Below are 18,629 nucleotides of genomic sequence, written 5' to 3'. Positions count from 1 at the left end.
TCCAGCGTGGCAGAGGCTGAGCCTAGGGATGTGGGCTGATGACCGTAGGAAGGAGTGATGTCCAGCACCACAGAAACACAGGCCACCATGGGAGAAGAAGAGGCCTTTTGGGGAGCTGGACCAGGAAAGCAATGGGAGCCCCCAAAGCAGGGGCCCAGACTTCAGGCTGTCATGGGCCATGTTTCACAGCAACCGAATTTTGCCAAGTAAAGGTGTTTTTAAAAACCACAAAATCCCAATTACCATGTGGTGTCACCACTATTCAGTTTAATACGAGAATAAGCAGAAAAAAATCTTGAGATCGAGGACAGTATCTGCATTGAAAAAGTTTAGCTGTTTGAAAACTTTATCATCTTCTTACTTTTCTCATCTCATTGGCGATGGATGGGTGAGAGATTCTGTCACCGCTGACTTGTAGAGGCTGTGAACAGTGTTGGAAACCCTTGTTCCTAGGGTGCGCTCCCCAGAAGGCAGGACCTTGTTACCAAAGTGTCCTAGTGCCCTGCTCAGGACCGGTCACAGCAGATGCCTTCTAAGCATTTACTCAATGAGTCAATAAATCTACCCGCATGTTATCAGATAGCCTGTGTCAGGGTTAACACTTTTTTTTTGCAGCCTAACGTACTGTTTACTTAACTGATGTCTGCTCAGGAGGGGACTACCTGATTATTGCTTTATCAGGAAACCAAGCACACTTTGATAGCAATAATCCCCAAACCAAGACAGTAGCCATCACTTAAATACATGTTTTGAGAAATGTGTCATCCTACATGCATACTTTATGGCTGACATCAGGGGGCTAATTGCTATTCAGCAGAAAGAGCTGTCAGTCAACATACGAATCCGTATGGGATTCTATAAGCAAACTGCGACTTCCAGGAGCAAACCCTTGTATATTTCGGTCACAAGGGAGCAAAACGAAAATGAACGGGCAAGTGTGAAATGGATGGCTTGTCATATCCGAACCACAGGATGAAATTTAAACAGTTCTCACTTAACAGCGGGAACCTCAGACCAAGATATAAGTGATTCCAGTGCTGTGGGTGGACATGCCGATGAGGTGAGAACTGTCTCCCACACAGGACAACCACGGGGAGCTGGTGGGCTACACACAGAGAAGTGGGGGAGGGGTGGAGCTCAGAAGCCCTGTCCTCAGCGAGGGTCGGCAGCGTCCACCGTCTGGCTGCACTGCACCCCTAAGACCCCTGGCCAAGCCCCCTCCTGGCAGGGAGCGCAGGCTGGCCCGACATCTCAGTCTTACCCTCTGCTCATTCTAGATCCACCTGGGCCTCTACAGAAGGGTCTCGGGGGAGAGATGACCTGGCCAGGCTTTAGTCTGGGGTGCCTTAGCCAGAATGATCTGAAAGTAAAGGCTTTGAGTAGCTCCCCGACCCCCACTGGCCACCGCAGCCCCATCCTGGACCTGCTCTCCAGTTCACTTGTGCCTCTGCCCGCTGGTGAGCTCAAGGTCTAGTTAAGCTGCCCCCTCCCATGGCCAGGGAAAGCTGGCTACTCAAGGAGGTCTGGACATTTGGTTTGTCCCTCTGTCCCCTTCCAGGGCTCCAGATCCCTGCCTCAGCCCTGCTTGTGGTAAAAGCCTTGGAGCACCCGGGAGAGGAAGGTCGGAGCGACCCTACCCCTTCCCTCTACTCTCCACCCAACCTTCTTCCTCGACATTGCTTTCTGCTTTTATCCTAGTTTCTGCTGGTACAAGGAGAAAAAGGCAAACACCCAAATGTGTTTTTGTACTTTCTTCTAAGATGCCAGGGCTGCATACGCCATCCATCCATCCATCCATCCACATCCATCTGTCCATCTGCATCCAATGTTAACTGAGCCCTGACATTGTGCTGGGCCCTCCCAAGAGAGGGTCCATCAGGAGGCAATGAGTTGCCTGTCCCAGGAAGTGTCCAGAAGGAGCCAGTTGAACAAGGAAAGACTAGCCTGATCTGTGGCTGTAGCTGGGTCACCTGGAGGAAGTTGTTAAAATCTGGCTCCCTGGCCCAACCCCAGGCCTGGGGGATGACTCTCCAGGGCTGGAACTTGGACACTTGTGTCTCCCACCAGCTCCTGGGAGAGTCTGATACATGTTACAACCTGAGGGGAGCTGTGCAAAGCCTCACCCACCCGCCCTCCTCTTAGATGCTCAGAAACATCCGTGGAACAAATTAATTCATGAAGCATTAACTGCAGGAAGTTTAGCCTGTCTCCTCTGGGCACTGGTCCCTGAGGCCCTGTCTCTGACCTAGGAGATGGGTTACTCCCCCTTAATCTGGGAGTCTTAAAGTTGGGGTGCTCTGCCTCATCGGAGGGTCCTCAACCTGTGCCAGGGTGTATAAAGCTGCAGGGGAAGAACACAGCACCTCTTCCCGTTTGGCCGGCTTTCCCGGGGAACAAGTCTACAAAACCTGACTTTTGTACCGACAAGTACTCAGGCATTATGAAGGGTGATGCACAACTTGCATGACTTTTCAAGATAAAATGAGAGACTTCAAAGAAGTTCCAAGCTTGCAGTGGGCCCTGGAGGATGGGACCCCAAATCTCAGGAGCAGGAGAAGCTGGCAGAAGGAGCCTCCAATGGACAGGGGCCCTGAAGGCCACGCCGGCCCGGCCCCTTGTCCTGCCCCACGGGGACCTCTGTGGGCACTTACAGCGGACAGAGCAGCAGCAGTCTCATGGAGATGCTCAGACGCAGAGCGAACATAGCCAGGGTCTCAAATCCCCTCCCAGTAAGTTTCCCGCCAGGCCCGCGGGCTCCCAGCGCCGTCTCCACCCTCTCCTAGTGGCGGTCGGAGCTCTGCATATGAAAGAGGAGCCTAGCAAACCCTGACCCTCCCTGCCTGTGTACCCAGAACTCCCAGATTTCAAACCAGGCAGATATCTGAGGAGAACGGGGACCTCAAAGTGGAGGCTGATTAAAGGGACCCGCTTTCCCGAGATGCGCCACTCCTGTCAAAACAAACTTGGCCGTGTTTTGAAATCCTCGTGGTGTTTGAAACATGTTCATTAGATATGAAAAAGGCAAAGATTTCCCGTGAAGGAGAGGCTGGCATCCGCGGGCTGCACTTCTTCCCCAGATGGTGGTTTTGAAAATGGCTGGGGAAACGGGGTGTGGGCGCCGCCATCCCTCCTCCGGGCGGGCAGAGCCGGGGCGTAATCCTGGCAGCGCTGGCGGGCCCTGGACGGACGCAGAGCTGCACCCAGCCGGCTCTCAACCGTCCGCTAGCAGAGAACTAAAATGTTCTCTCTCAGCCTCATTTCCCCATTGGCGAGACCCAGGGGTGAACCTGATGGCCCCCAGGAGTGTCCCCTCCACACCTGGGGGCCTTGATCTCCCTCTCTGAAAAATGGGTATGGTACAACCTCCTGCACACGGAGATGCAGGTAGAAGGGCTCTGGGAAGGCTCTGCTGCTCACAACCCCCTGGGGGTGGGAGAGGGTGGCCTGAGGAAAGGTGAGTGGGCGCAGAACACGGGAGCAGGGCGGACCTGAGTCCTCTGTGTAGGGCGGCGTGATCTGCGTTCGATCTCGTCCTATGAAACTCCTCCCCGCCCCCAACATCCATCAGGACTCACATTCTGAGGGTTCTCCCCTCCCTGCCAGCCCCCTGGATGGCTCCTCACCTGGATGACTGGCTGGCTTAGCCCCACCGCTGTCCTGCACCTCAAGGAAGGCGCCATGTCCCCGCCCCCAGGGCCGACTGGCTCCTCATCCCCCAAGAAAGGCCGGGTCCTCAGCCTGGCGTTCGAGGCCTCCCCGGACTCTCGCCACCGCCCTCCCGACACTGGATCTCTGGGCAGCAACACACACACTGCCGCTCCCCACCAGGCTCACCTGTGCCACCACTTGTTATCAAGTCCTCCTCAAATTAATTACCAGCCGACCCCATGCCAGGCTACACGCCCTCTGGAGAAGCAGTGATGTTGAAAAAACATTGTACTTTTATCAGTGTCAACTGGATTCCAGATTGTTTACATCTACACAAATATCTGCCTATTTTTAGCCCCCGCAGTGAATATCTCTAACAGATGTGAAGGTCAGGTAGCACGATGCTGCAATCCCACACAGCCCCTTGCGTTTTCCAGGTATCAGGGTCTCGTCCAAGGAGGCTCAGGGAGCCCCGGGTGGGAAACTCGCACGTGGCCATGCCTCACCCGCCGCGTGGCTCTGGCCGGATCACCTGCCTGGCTCCCCCCACCGCCGCTCTGGCTTCCTCCCCTGTTAACTGGCTGTGATGGTTCCCACCCCCAGGGCGGCTGGAGCACTAAAGGAGACAACTCTTGGCACATGATTATTGGAACAGTGCTTGGCTCCCAGTGAGGATGCCAAGATTTCCCCTCCAGGCCGTAAGGTCCAGAGGGCAGGGGCCTTCCAGGTGGGTGAGCCGCCTTGAGTGAGTGAATAAACAAACCGTAGTTTGTATCCTAGGCCCGGATCGATTCCTTATTTGCTATCCCCTTGAGACTCTTCTCTTCCCTCTTTGGCACCAGCTCATCTTGTTCTAACAGTTTGTGCCCCTGAAAATGCCAAGGACACTGCAGACAAGCCAGGAGCCATTTGCCAGCCACATGTGGCTACGCCTGACCTCCCACCCAGGTGTCAGTGCTCAGAACCTGGGCTCTCTCTGCTCAAGCAGGTTTCCGGGCCAATTGTTCCTAGGTGTCCTGGGCTGCTGGAAGCAGGAGGTGGCCATGGACACATCTGCACAGTGGTCTGAGCCTACACCAACCAGGCCCCAGGGGCACTGGCCGTGGGCGCACTCCTGGGACTGCTGGCGTGACTAGGAGAGGAGGCACAACCTCCCGCCCTGCGCCCAGGGCGGCGAGGTCAGGTGGGCTTCCTTGACCCTCAGCGTTCCCCACCCAGAGAACTTGTCGGGCCCCGAGCCCACCTCCCAGGACGCGGTGGGCTGGTGCCCGAGAGGAGCTGATCTCCCAAGGGGCTCCAGTCCCTGCTTGCCTGGGAGCGACAGGAATGTGTAGCGCCTCTCTGAGCCTCAGTTTCCTCATCTGTCAAATGAAGATAATAAGCTTGTTGGGATAATTTTTTAAGAAGCCAAAATGTTTTTACACATCCTTTAAGAGCCTTGTCCTCTTGTTAACGCACCTCTTTGGTGAGCTTGGTGACTACAGGCAATGGAAGCAAAGGGCAGCCCTGGGAGGGGCGGAGGCAGCTCCAGGCCTCGGGCGATCCCTGGGCTCTCCGGGCCCAGCTGAGTCACTGCGCCCAGCTCTGAGCCTGTGCACGTGGGCCCGCAGGAGACAGTTCCACCCATCCCCATACAGGCTACCCAGGAATGTCTCCCAACCAGCCTGGGGGCCCCTGAGAGCAGGGGAGGCTGCATAATCTCCTGTCCAGCCCAGGGCCAGGGCATTCGGCTCCAGGAAGAGAGAAGGAAGGGCTTAACACCCCTCAGCCAGGCCAGGGGCCACCGGCCTGGGAAAGCCAGCTTGCCCTGACCACAGGGGTCGCCTCCAACCAGACCTGTTCCCCTAGACCCCCCGCCCCCCGAGAGGCAGTGTGGGGCCCTGCTCAAGCCCTGGGTGTGAGCCGGCCTCGCCCCCCACCCTGTTCCCAGCCCCAGGCTGCCCTGTCTCGGCTGCCGCGCGGGCAGGGCCTGCTTGCCCGGCCCCACAATTTGTCTTGCAGCTGCTCCCGTTGCTTGGAGCGAGACACTTGCTTGTAGCTTGTGAGCTGTGTGTAGGCAAATCTTTCATTTTTCTTTCATTATGCCGGCGTGTACTGTCACTTAATTTTTATGTATGCAATCCTTCCTGACAAATATGATCTGCTGCCTGGTAATTCGTCTGACGCTCATTCTGTTCCGCGCTCTAATTACGGCTCCTATTCCTGACACCGAGGCAGCCGCTCTGCCACCGCTGGGTACCGCACCTGTCAGCCCGGCCATGGCATGACTAATGCCCTTTCATGCCAGCCTCGTGTTAGCAAATACGGAGGTGGGGAGGGGGCTGGGGGAGGGGGCGGCAGGAGGAGATGGGATTTGCATAAGCTCTGTTGTGGGTCAGCAGCCTTGGGAGACAAGGTGGTTGCTGGGGCAACGTGGCTGCCACCAGAGCATCCCCACATAGTAGGTGCGCAAAGATGTGACTGACGCATGATTTACACCCATGCGCAGGGTGTGAAGGAACCTCCGCCCCCAAGTCCTTCCTGCGTCACGTGCCAACTGCAATTAATTCAATCTTCTACCCACCAGAGGTGTGTATGAGACTTAGCTGTCTGCAGACCCTCGCTATGGAAAGCGCGTCTTTCTCCTGCATCTTGGAAACTTGAGGTCCTGGGCTTCAGCTTGGCGCTGACACCATCATGAGACCTGGCCCTTGGTTCTGGGTTCAGGGTTCCAGGAGCAGGGCCCTGCCGAGCCCCATGCAGGCCTCTCGGCTTGGTGGGCAAACGGCCCCAGGAGGGCTCCCTCCACCCTCCACGCGGTCTGTCAGCCACTCGGAGGCCTCAGGAAGAGCCCAGCTCACCCGGGCGGCCTTCCCCCAAGTTCCAATTCCTTCTCATTAATATAATAAGTGCACCAGTCCAAGTCGATAGAGTCACACTGTCGGACGAACCGCATCTCTGCCCGTTTCTAATGATGTGATCTTAACCGGCTGTGACGAGGGCCGCAGTCTTTTCCCCAGCGGGATGGAGGAGGGCTGGGACCTGACTGACAGGGGACAGGAGGCAGCGGCTTTAACTCTTCTCTTCGACGGTTTTCCTTGAATATCTGGCCTTTTTGAAACTCTTAAACAAGAGAGGTAAACAGTCCCAGACTGACAAGAGACACTGATTGCCCCAAAGAGAAGGATCTGAGCCGAGCAGGAAAGACAGCTTCCTCCCCGGGACGGGGAGTCAGTGGCCAGGCTCTGGAGGGAGATCCTTCTCGCCCTCACCCCTGGTCTCTAGAAGAAGTGTGGGCTCTGCCAGGGGAGGCCTGCATGTGGCTCCTGGGTCTGCATGACTTACAGGAACCATTCAAGCTCCCTGTATTTTAGCTTCCTCGTCGGCACAAAGGAAGGACCCTGACATCTGTCTGAGGCGTGAATGAATGAAATATTGTGAACTCGCACACGGGATGGCGGATCCTTGAACATCCTTTCATTCCAACCTCATGGAAGAGCCATGACACACCAGCAGCTAAGGAGGCCAGGTCCAGTGTCCTCCAGGGTCAGACGGGGACAAGGGCTTGAAAACAACCACACTCACTCACGCTCACTCTGACACGCAGCTGGGAGCTGTTATCTGCAGAGCTAGCGTGTTTCTCCAGATTGTGTGCTACACCCTCAGAGCCTCCAGCCATCCAGACCTGTATGAACAGTGACAGTTTCCACCAGGAAAGTGTGTCTTCCAGAAAGCACCTCTGCTGTCACCAGAAGATGCTGTGTGCACTTGTGGCATGCTGCAGGCTCTTGGGGATTGGAGGAACGAGACGCACTGGCTGAGCCGTGGAGTGGGGCCAGTGGCGAACAGAGTGGTTTCAAGGCGGCTGGCCTGCACACGGGGCTCAGCTCCCTCCTGTGGACGGGGCAGCTCACGGGGAGGTGAGCCTTGAGTGCCTGCCCCTGCAAACACCACCTCAGAGAGCCAGGAGCTGCTCGGGGAAAGGGGGAATGCCCCTGCACCCCTGTCCCATCATGAAACGTTCCCACATGGCCCTACCCACGGTGCACAGGGGCCCCTACTCCATGTTCCACTGGGGACTTTGCTGGTTTCTGTATTCTAATTAGGTAAAACTCTCCATTGGTCCTAGTTCTGCAATCACTCATGTCCCCGGCATGTAGATTCTGAAGCTGGACGATGCTTCACGCGACCCAAAACACACATCTGCCCACAAAGTCTCTTCCAGCATCCAGCCCTTAGCGCCCCAGCACTCCTGGGATGACGCCCGTCCACTGAGCCTGGCCTTTAAGGCCCAGCCTGCCTTCCTTGCCACTCAGGGTCCCTCGACCCTGCTCACCTCATCCCTTCCTTCATGTCCTGCCAGTTCCTATTCACTCCCCACAGTTCAGCTACAAGGTCACCACTACTGGGTGAGGACGTGGCCCCCACAGCTTCAAAACTGCCTGTTTAAAAGCCAAAAACTGGGAACAGCTCAATTGTCTCCCAGCAGGAGGAATGGGCCGAGTGTGGTGGCCTGTGCGATGGGACACCACGCAGCAATGAGAAAGACAGATGGCTGCCTGTGTGACCTCAGGGCCACCTCTCCCTGGAGTGGGCTCCGCCATCCCGTCCTGGACACAGCATGAGGGTGTGACACTGCAGGGGAGCCCCAGCCAGGACTCCTCCAGGCCTCGGTTTGCCTCCCTCTGGTCACTGTTCTGCAGAGGAGAGCTGGGGTTCAACGAGGCACTTCCCTGGACTAACTAACCAAAGGCACCGGGGGACAGGGTTACCCTCTCCCCATGTCACCCAGGCCCCTAGGGGTAGCTGGGGCGTGGCCGGGCCCCCTTACCTAGAGAGTGGGCTGCGGTGGTCTCAGAGCTGAAGAAGCGGCCCAGGCCCAGGTCACCGAGTTTCACGATGCCTGTGGCTGTGATGAACACGTTGGCGGGCTTGATGTCTGCAGGGCAAGGAGAAGGGGGCTGGTGTGGGATCCCCACCTCTGGGTGGGGATGGCTTGGGGAGAGACCAGGGAGGAAGTGGCTTCGGGCTGGGCAGAGGGGAAGGCCCCTTATGAGATGGAGACTCAGCCCTCAGGACAAGGCCCTGACCATGGCTCTGCCCAGCTGTGGGGCCCTGAAAAACTTAGCCTCAGTTTTCTTACCTGTAAAATGGGTGTAAATCAACTTATGTCACAGGGCTGCCATAAGTGAGGTCTAGGAGGGCAAGGATTTTTGTGCTGTTGTTTCCTCTTTTACAGATAGGGTAGGCACTTTGAAAATTCGTGTAACAAATGAAGGAGGTGCTCAGTGAGGTAACCTGTGTTGTTCCCCAATGACTAGGGCCGTGCCTTGCACACAGCAGACACTGATAAATGCAGGTGGAATGAATGAAAGGAGGAATCAGTGAAGTAATCTACATAAAGCACCCAGCATCTTGCCTGGCACCCAGTGGGCTCCTTCCTTACAACTTGGGATGTTGTTTCAGAAACACTCATCTCTTCTGCCCAGCCAACTCCTACTAAGACTTCAAAGCCCATATTAAAAGTTCCCTTTTCCAGGATGCTTTCCCTGCCCTCCTAGGCAGAAGTGGTGGCAGTACCAGAACTGGCGATGACTGGGCCACCCCCTGCCAGCCTCTCCACCCCATCCTTGCTGCAGCCTTCTCTTTGCTGGCTCTGGGCTGCTGTCGGGGGCTGGACATTATGTGCTGAGCAGGGTTCCCGTTTCTGGGGTCCATTAACTATCTGGCATTTGGTGCCCCCACCATGGGGGGCCCTTGACATGGAGCATGAGGTACATGTGTGCAGTCGAGCCTGAGGCCTCACAAGCCCATTCTCTAACCCCAGAAGGACAAATGAGATGCTGGACACCCACCACTGGGAGTACAAAGTGGTCCAACTTCCTCACGGATATCCCGAGAGGCCAGGAGGAACCACGGGGAAAGCTGCATCCCGGGGCCCCGCCCTCCCACGGGCTCTGGCCGCACAGCCCCGAGCAGGGGTTGGGGGGAGGCCAGCACGTACCTCGGTGCATCACCCGGCGGGAGTGCATGTGCTCCACGGCGCTGCACAGCTGCACGAAATACTTCCACACTGTCCTCTCGGGAATGAGCCGCTTCTGCTTCTTGAAGTACTGTGGTGGGGGAGACAGACACACAGACAGGCTGGGGTGACTGGCTGAGAGGGAGGGCGGCTCCAGGGTACTGCCCTGTCCTGTCCTAGCAGGCAGGCGATGCCTGGCATGGACTGGGTGATCAGGCTGCTGAGAAACAATAAACGTGGAACGAAGGGCACTGTGTTCACGTCGCTGCATCAACCCGAATCACCCTCCGTGGTCATCTGTGCACCCCCATGAGCGGCAGACTCCCTGAGGGTGGGGTGGGCCTGGCCTGGAGTGGGTGTCCCGGACCGCTTTGCTGAAGGGATGCCTGGACCATATCTTGAAGGCTGCTCTCAATCACAATTTTTCTGGAATTTCCTGGACACACGTCCAGCTCTTCCCTACTGCCCGACAGGGAGTTCCCTGCAGGAGTGACTGGTGTGGACTCTCTGCCCTGGCGCTGGCCTGGCCACACCCAAGACATGCCTGGTGATTACATCAGGGCTGTGCCCCCTGCTCGGAGCCAGCAAATCTCAGTACACGTAATTGTTAACAAGCACGGCAAGACCCTCAAGGAAGGGGGCTTGACATTCTCAAGAGGACCCCTAGTTTCAATGTGCATTCACCTATTCTGCGCCTGGAAGATCATACTCCAGCAAAAACGAACCAAAAAACTAAAAGCCCCCCGAGGCTGCACTGAGTGAGCCGTAAGTAACCGAAGGTCCTAGAATAAGGAAACCGAAACACACCCTTGTCTGCAGTTCACACCAGCATCCTTCCTAGGGGCTCTCCTGTGAGCCAGGCCCGTGGGGCTGGGGGGGACAACTCACACACTCGGCACCAGGTTTTTGTTCAGGGGCTTTTCACTTCTGAGCAATCATCTTTTCCCAAAGCAGCCAGAGGCAAAGTTGTGGCCCATTTGTCCAGGCAGTCGAGTGGCACAGGGGAGACAGGGACTGACCCAGAACACACTCCCAGCCTGGGAAGGGGGCATGGGGTAGAAGGCAGGACCCGAGCTAATCTCTGCTAAGCACCTGCCACATACAGCTGCTGTGCTGGGCCCTGTGCGGGGATGACTGTACCCATCTCACAGATGAGGAAACTGAGAGCCACACAGGAGCTAGTAAGGGGCAGAGTCACAGCCACTCAACTCCTGGCTTTCTGTTCAGGAAGCCCAAGCTCTTAACCCACTTCTAACGATACCAGTAACCACCTGATGAAGTACCAAGCTCAGAGAGGTTCGGGAACTTGCCCAGGGTCACCCAGCAGGAGCGGCAGAGCCAAGATTGCATATGGGCACCTCCAACAGTGGGACAGCCACAGCGGGAAGCCCCTGCCTGGCACTAAAGCCTCAAGAGTCTCTTCCAAGCTCCATTCTGGGAGGGGGGCCTCACATGTGGTCTGCCCCAGGCTCCAGGCACAGACCCCCCAGCACAGGACCCCTGAGCCCCTAGGGCCACCTCAGGCCTCCGTGGAGGGCCCGGCTGGGGTGTTATTTATGCTGTGATGTTAGCTAATCCTCATTACAGCATTTAAGTGGGGACGTGCAAGGCTATGAATGGTGATTTTCTGAATGTCATGTCCTATTGGCACGTGTGACATTTAGCAGGAAGGCGCAGAGTCTCTGGTGGGTTTTGGGGTGGCAGCAGCTCCCAGCTTCTCCATCCATCGTAAATAACACCAGCACCGTGGCCACTGTGGTGTTGCTTGGCCCCTGAGACTGGAAGCCTTTGGGACGCAAGGTCTGCTGGCCAGCAGCCTCCCAGGCCAGACCACGATGAGCTGAGCCCTGGCAAAGCACCTATTCCCCTCGAAACCCTGGAGCAGCTAGAGAGGGGAAAAGGACAAGGAAACCGAGCTGCTACCATGACCCAGGCACTGCGCTGGGTGATTACAGGTGGGGAAACTGAGGCACAGGGCCCAAGGTCATCCAGCAGGTGTGTCTGACCCTGGGCCCAGGGTCTTCCTACTGCCCCACCCTGCCTGCCCCTCCTGTGGGGAGCAGCACGCAGCAGGCTCTGCTGGTGAAGGGCCACGGTGGCGGGAACAGGCATAGGCAGGGGAAGGGAAGGATGAGGGGGCCTGGTGACCAGAGGGGCAGCTCCAGGCCAGGTGAGGAGGAGGGCTCCCGAGACAGGAGGGCCTGAAGCACCTGGAAGCCAGGCCACTGACCCAGAAACCCAGGGGGTGAGTGACAACTTGAACCTGGAGCCAGGGAAGGGACACAGGGTGAAGGGGAGGTGCCCCACCCCAGGCCAGGCACAAAGGGTGCTGGACACTCAGGCGCCTCCCACCTCTCATCGGAAGGAACATGCATCCGGGCCCTGCAGTTCCCAACTGCCTCCCCATGGGGACCCCGGGACGGGTGAAAACTGATGTTCGGGGAGGGGAGGGATTTGTAACTGCCCAGACACCCAAGACCCCTGACTGTCTGACTCCAGCCCCATGCCACGGGCTGAGAGGCTGTGAGGGGGTCTGGGGTCCACTGGGGCTGACAGGGTGAAGCACTCTCACCATGGGCCACATTCTATGGTCTCCCTTCCTCCTCTTCGCGCACCCCTGCCCCTCCCACCCCCAGCCCCACCCCTCCCTCCACTGAGCATCCAGTCATTCTTCCAGAACAAAAAGCTGACTGTGTTTACTCCCCGTCATGAGTCTCAGGAAGCCTCTTGCTGACCTTGGGGCAAGGTTCCAAATCCTGAGCCTGGACACAAGGTCCTGGGTGGTCCAACCACTCTTGGTCCCACACTCCCCACCCCTCACCTCGTTCAATGAGCTCTTGAGCCAAAGTGCTTTGTGGATACCTGGGTTTCCAACCCCCTGGGCTCTGGCACGACCTGTTCTGCCTCTAGACTAGGAGTCTCCCCTCTGGTGTCACCTCCTCCAGGAAGCCTTCCCTGGCTCCTGCAGACTCTGAACTTGGCTTGTTCGTGCCAGCTCCTAACTGCCTGTTCGCAGGTCTGCCCTTCCATTAGAAGGCGAGTTCCCTGAGGACAGCACCCAGGCCAGCAGCACCCCTAGGTCTCAGCATGTGGGCAGCAGCCACACAGTGGGCGCTGGACACATGCATGTTTGGTGAGAGACGCAGAAACAAAGTGTAGGGCAGGGGGAGGAAGAAGTAAGACGTGATATAGCACATCTGTTTCCACCAGGGATCTGTGTGGAGATTAACATCCCTGCAAACGCATTAATATGTCAACGAAAATATAAAAGCAGGTGATAACAGCTCAAGTAATGCCTCTTCCCAGCAACGCCCGTATTCCTAGGAGCCAAATTTCAGAAGAGCAAGCACTGAGCAATTGCTCAATCCCCAGTGCCTGGTGGGAAAGATGAGAGAATCCATCTCAGGCCCCGTTTGTGAGTGTGGCTGGGGGTGGGGTGCTCCAGTGTGGCCCAGCCTGGCCCAGTGACAAACTGGGCTGGGGGAGGAGGCCTGCAAATGATGGTCAAGGCAGTAGGGGAGTGAGGACCTTGAGGGAGGAGCAGTGAGTGGAGCTGAGGGCTTGGGCCTGGGGGTCCCGCTTGGAGGCTGAGCTTTGCTATTTAAGGCTCGTGTAGACTCAGGGAGGGATGCACGGGCTCAGCATGGTTGTGGCTCACAGCAGGTGCCCCACAGTAGGTGGAGCTGCGATGGTCCCTGAATCCAGACCCACAGCAGACCTGGTCCTGCACCCCGGGAGGTGGGGCGAGGTGGGCAGACCAGTGCGGGGGCTGCTGGGGTATGCAGAGTAAGAGCCAGACCTGGTGCCGAGTCTGCCTGTGGGACCTGGCATGTGGCTCAGCTTCTCAGAGACCACCGGCCTCAGACATTACGTGGGAATGCAGCCTTCTCAAGGTAGCAAGGGCCTCAGGGAATGTCCACTGGAGGCCCCAGGCTCGGAAGCAGTGACCGGGGCCATAGGCGTGGGGCTGTCCCCATATTGCTGGGGATCCTCAGGGAAGTCTTTCAACCTCTCTGAGCTGTTTTTTCTTGTATAACATGAGGCAGTTAGAGCCACAAGACACTTCCCCGGAGTTCGTGAGCTAGGGTCCGACCTATATGGTGTTCTGCCCCCAGTCCTCCTACAAGGCAGAAGTGGCCCACAAGCCCGTGGGTGGTCTGGGGCAGTGCAGGACAGCAGAGGGGTCCTTTCTGTCCATGGCTGGCCTTCTTTTAGCAAGTGGGGATGGGGCCTGAGAGGGCCTCACCAGGACGTAGCTGAGGCCTGAGGGCACCGGCAAGGGGGGCTGAGTGTCCTCGAGTGGCCACCTCTGCCTGTGGCCAGAGCCGCGAGGAACTCCAGCCGAGCAGGAGTACTGGACCCCGGGCAGCCCCCAGACCCGGCTCTCCCACCAGGTACCCTCACCTTGATCATCTGCGAGAGGTCGCCGGCATCCGCCAGCTCCAGCACAATGTTCAGCTCGTTGTCCTCAATGAATGAGTCCAAATACTTGATGATGTTCGGATGGTTCAGTTGCTGCCCAAGGAGAGAAAAAGCGGGAGACGGAGCCAGTGAGAGATGGTACAGCTGGAGAGGTGAGAGTCTAGGGGGAAAGTCCTCTGCTTGGGAGTCAGGCAGAACTGGGGAAGCCATTTTGCACCCCAAGCCTCAGTTTCCTCCTCTGTAAAATGGGCATAATGATTTGGTGAGCCATTGTGAAGGATTATTTGGCCTGACACCCTTGAAATGTCTAACATGGTGACTGCATGGAGCTAAGACTCAATAGATACTCATGGAAATGACCCTCCTCCTCGTCACCACCACCTAGGCCCCTCCAGGGTGGGGCCAGGCCCCTGCTGCTCCATCGTTGCACTGAGTTGATCTGGAATACTTAGAGGTATCCATCTCCTGCTTTCTTCCTTCCCACTCTTTCTCAATTTCTGATCCCCACTTTGTGAAATCTTGAAAAAAATTCATTTCTGGTGTGAGAGATGCCCTGAGTGAGGTGCTGAGCGCCGAAGTCCTGCCTCTGGCCTGACCACCGTGGCCTGAGTGTCTGCCAGATGGGACCGCGCCCCACTGACTGCAGTCAGCCCCTGCCTGGCTAACAGGAACCCTGCCAACTGCTGATAACTGACACTGACTGCCTACACCAAAATGGTTCCAGGATCTGGGGAAGGCAGAGGCGACTTGAACACAGTTGGCCCATCCACAGGGGCTCCTGTCAATCAGCTGACAACCAGAGGCCACTTTAAAGCACATTTTCCAAAAGTCCTGGAAGGTGCTGGGAGAGGCAGGTGCACCTATGCTGTGTGCCGCCCAGAGCCTAGTCTTTGGTCCTGAGATGAGGCGGAACCTTGGCAGACATCACATATCCATGCCATCCCCCTTTGGTTCATCCCCTCAACCAGCGCTGGAGGTTCCTATAGGGCTCGCTTTCCTACCCCACGGCTGGCAGCCACTGCACTGGAAGGTCCTTGGTTTTGGGTCCTGGCATGAATGCAATGGGTGACATCGTCCAGTGGCCCCTCGGAGAACCATGTTTCCTTGTTTTGTGGAAACACCTCGTGCCCTGGCACATCCTGTCAACTTCCCACGGGCAGGCTGGGAAGCTGAGTCCAATTCCAGAAAGGGGCTGGCACTGGGGCAGAGGGTGTAACCATGGCAACGAGGGTTGCCTCTGAGCAGAGGTTACAGTGAGCCCTTCCAATGCACCTGCTCACTAATTCCTCCAGCACCTCTGAGGACAGCATTGTTGGCATCATCTCCTTTGACAGATGAGGAAACTGAGGCCCTGAGTGGTCAACAGCTTGCTCGTGGCCCCACAGCTAGTGAGCAAGGGGTGTGTCCACCTCCAAAGCACTGGCACCCGGCTACACTGCAGCCTGGGGGGGTGGTCAGGACCCCGTCCCCAGTAGGACCCAGTTCAGGCCACTGGGGCTGGCCTCACTGGAGAGGATGTGGTCACACATTTCTGTGCCCAGGGACCAAGCAGGCTGGCTCAGGGCTCACGTGAGTAGAATTCCTTACTCCCATGAGGGGCACACGTGTGTTCTTGGCCACAAGTGGGGAGACAGTGTGTGACCAGCACAGCTGCTCCCCAGGGCTGGGTAATCAGAGTCCCCGAGATTACAGCTGGGTCCCAAAGTTGACCATTTTGTAGAACTTTAAAAATGTTCTTTGCAGGGTATTTTGGACCTGTGAGAGCTGGAGTTAAAAACATTCCCCATGAGCCTCCGGCCTCCAGCCTCACCCCCAGGACCCACTGCTGCCGGGGGCCGCCCCAGCAAGCGCTCACAACTCCGGCCGCGGCCCCTCGCTCTCAGCCACTTCAGGGCCCCCCTCTCGTTCCCACGTTCAAGCCTTGCATCCCGAGTGTGGCATTCGAGGCCACCATGATCTGCCCCCAAGTCCATGCTGTTGGGGTTCCCAAAGTAGGTTCAGCCCAGCCTTCCAGATTCTGAGACCTGGCCCTGGTCTCTGCAGGGTCTCCCTGGGGTCCCTGGGTCAGCTGGCAGCCCCTAGACAGTCACCATCTGCTGCCTATCTGTTCCCCCATCTGCCTGAGAGTCCTCGATGGAGGGGACAGGCCTGACTGCCACCAGCAGCTGCGCTCTACAGAGAGCTGCCAAGCAAGCGCTCTCTGTTTCTCGGGGGGGGGCAGGAAGAGTGAGTGCCTACTGTGTGCTCTCCTGAGCCAGATCCTCTTCAGATATGATTTTATTTAATCCTCTCTATCTGCCCGTTATCTGTGAGGCAGATAGTCTCACCACTGAGCAGATGAGCAGACTGAGGCTCAGGGAGGTTAAGTCACCTGCTTAAGGTCACACAGCTTGTAAATGAAGACATCAGTATTTGAACCCAGGCTCCCAGGCCTCCAAAGCCCACCCCTGTGTCCCTCCTACCTCACCCTCCTAAGCCTGGGGAGTAGGGAGGGATCCCCAGGAGAGAGCAGCCCCAGGCCAGGGCTAGGCCTGGTCCGGAAAGTTCCGTCATCTCTGACTCTGAGGAGAGCAATGGGGAAGCCAGCAGGGAGGCAGGAGGAGCTGACCATAGACACCACCGCCATCCCTCACCCCAGATGGGCCCTGGCCAGTCTGTCCTTCCTACAACCCTGCTCAGTCAGCCCAGCTCTGGCTGAACCACGGACTTCTGCCCACAGCAGGGTGGGTACATCAGCTACCCTCTTGGGGAGACCCAGACTCAGCTGTGCATCCTTCCTTCCTCTGGCAAGAGCCCAACAGGATGACAACCCAGAGGCCCTCAGTCCCTCCAGCATCCAGAACCAGGGGCCATGTGCTTGGCTGTTAACCCTGCCCAGCGCCCCAGGCTGGCTTTGCTGAGTCTCCCCAACAGAGAGCATCTCCTGGTGGGAGCAAGAGGATGGGAGAGAGAGGGAGATGGACAAACCGCAGTCCAACCCAACACCCACCCTCACTCCTTCCCCAGTGGCCTGGTCCACCGGGCGCGGTATGATCCGGGTGCCTTGAGGCAAGGACTTCCGTGCCATCTACATCCAGGATCCATGTGGGACAAGGACAGCTGGTCTGGGGGCACCACGAGGACTGGGCAGAGGTGAGGTGGGGTCCCCGCCTGACCACAAGAAAATGAACAAGCTGCTGCCCCTCAAAGTAGGTCGTTTCTGAACCTAACGGGCTAACGGCTGTGACGGCCATGATGCATCCAGCCTGGCCCAAGGAAAGCGAGGGGCTCTCGCTCAGCCCAGGAACTCACCTTCAGGAGGCCGATCTCCTTGACACAGTCCTGCCTGGCCTTGGCATCCATCATCTCAAATATCTTGGGTGAGAGGAAGTAGAGGAAGAGCGGTTAAAACCCAGCAGCCAGCACCCCCAGAGGGAGCACAAGGACTGGGACTCCAGCCCAGGTTCTCCCACCTCCTCCTCGAGGGAACCCTAAAGGGACAATGGTTGTATGCCAGGCGCTGTGCTGACTGACTTACACCGAATCATCATGGCAACTCCCATGAGCCAGGAGTTACTGTTGCCGACTTACAGAGGAGGAGACTGAGGTCCAGAGAAGTCCAGTGACTTACTGAGTTCATGCACTGGTAAGTGGCAGGACAGGAAACAAGCTTGGAGCCTCAGTCTTCACCTCTGTAAATGGGGCCAATCTCACAGGGCGGTCATGTGGACTGAGTAAGAAGAGGGGGTCCAGCACACAGCTCTGTGCCCCGACACCCCAACCCAACAGTGTTCACTCCATGTGGGTCCTCCCAGCGCCTTCTAAGTTACAGGAACAGAGAAGGTTGACACTGGAGCAGCCCCACCACAGAATCCATCCTGGCACTAAAAACCAGGACAGAGGGAACCCAGGTAGACAAAGAACAGAACACAGGCCTCTCCTGAGTAGAGGAGCCCAGCTCTCCTCCAGCCACCTGCGGCTGCTCACGCAGCTCACAGATCAGCAGTCGTGCTGGCCACTTCCCCACCTCGTGACTGCATCTGAGCTGTCTTCTCTCTCCTCTCTCCTGGGCCTCCTCTGCCCAGGCTGTTGATCTCATTCTTTAAGGTAAATGAGCAAACCGAGGGACCCTGGAGGCTCTCCTGGAGGATGTAAAGCCATTTTCTGCAGCACAGCAGCACTGAAATGGGCAGTGGCTCTCACTAAAGTGCTTCCTGGCCGGGTTTTGCTGCTTAAAACCCATCTGCCCGACCCCACACCTCCATTTAGGAGGGAGTCGGAGGTCGGGAAGGACACTCAAGCCTGGAACCGACCAGAGAGGGCCAGCTGGCCTCGGGTCTGAGTCTCAGCTCCCCCTTAGCTCCCTCTGGCCCTGGTGAGCTAGCCACATCTCTGCAGTTTTCCTCCTCTGAAAAATGGAATGATGATCCCTCTGCAGGGCTGCAGTCAAGGTTCTGCGAGTTCCGAGCATGACCCCGTATACAGCAGGTGCTCAGTGTGTGCTAATATTTCTCCTTTATGGTTCACGGTGAGCTTTCATAAGCACAAGTCCACCTGATTATCCCATAGCCCAGTGAGT

The 18,629-nt window shown here is 57.2% G+C and overlaps 1 protein-coding gene across 3 annotated transcripts in view; it reads right to left on the bottom strand.

The window, feature by feature from the left end:
- The window catches only part of NEK6 (NIMA related kinase 6), an 82,350-nt gene that overhangs the window by 13,526 nt on the left and 50,195 nt on the right, over positions 1–18,629 (bottom strand). For all 3 annotated transcript variants that reach the window (XM_072960100.1, XM_015240352.3, XM_006205528.4), the window contains exons 4-7: positions 17,363–17,425; positions 14,054–14,164; positions 9,632–9,740; positions 8,459–8,566 (exon numbers count right to left, since the gene is read on the bottom strand). In XM_072960100.1, coding sequence (XP_072816201.1) covers positions 8,459–8,566; positions 9,632–9,740; positions 14,054–14,164; positions 17,363–17,425 — 391 coding nt within the window. The remainder of the gene's footprint in view (positions 1–8,458; positions 8,567–9,631; positions 9,741–14,053; positions 14,165–17,362; positions 17,426–18,629) is intronic.

Source organism: Vicugna pacos, chromosome 4, assembly GCF_048564905.1.
Source record: "Vicugna pacos chromosome 4, VicPac4, whole genome shotgun sequence".
NCBI lineage: Eukaryota > Metazoa > Chordata > Mammalia > Artiodactyla > Camelidae > Vicugna > Vicugna pacos.
Note: the sequence above shows the minus strand (reverse complement) of the source record. Positions and strands in the feature narration are given on the sequence as shown.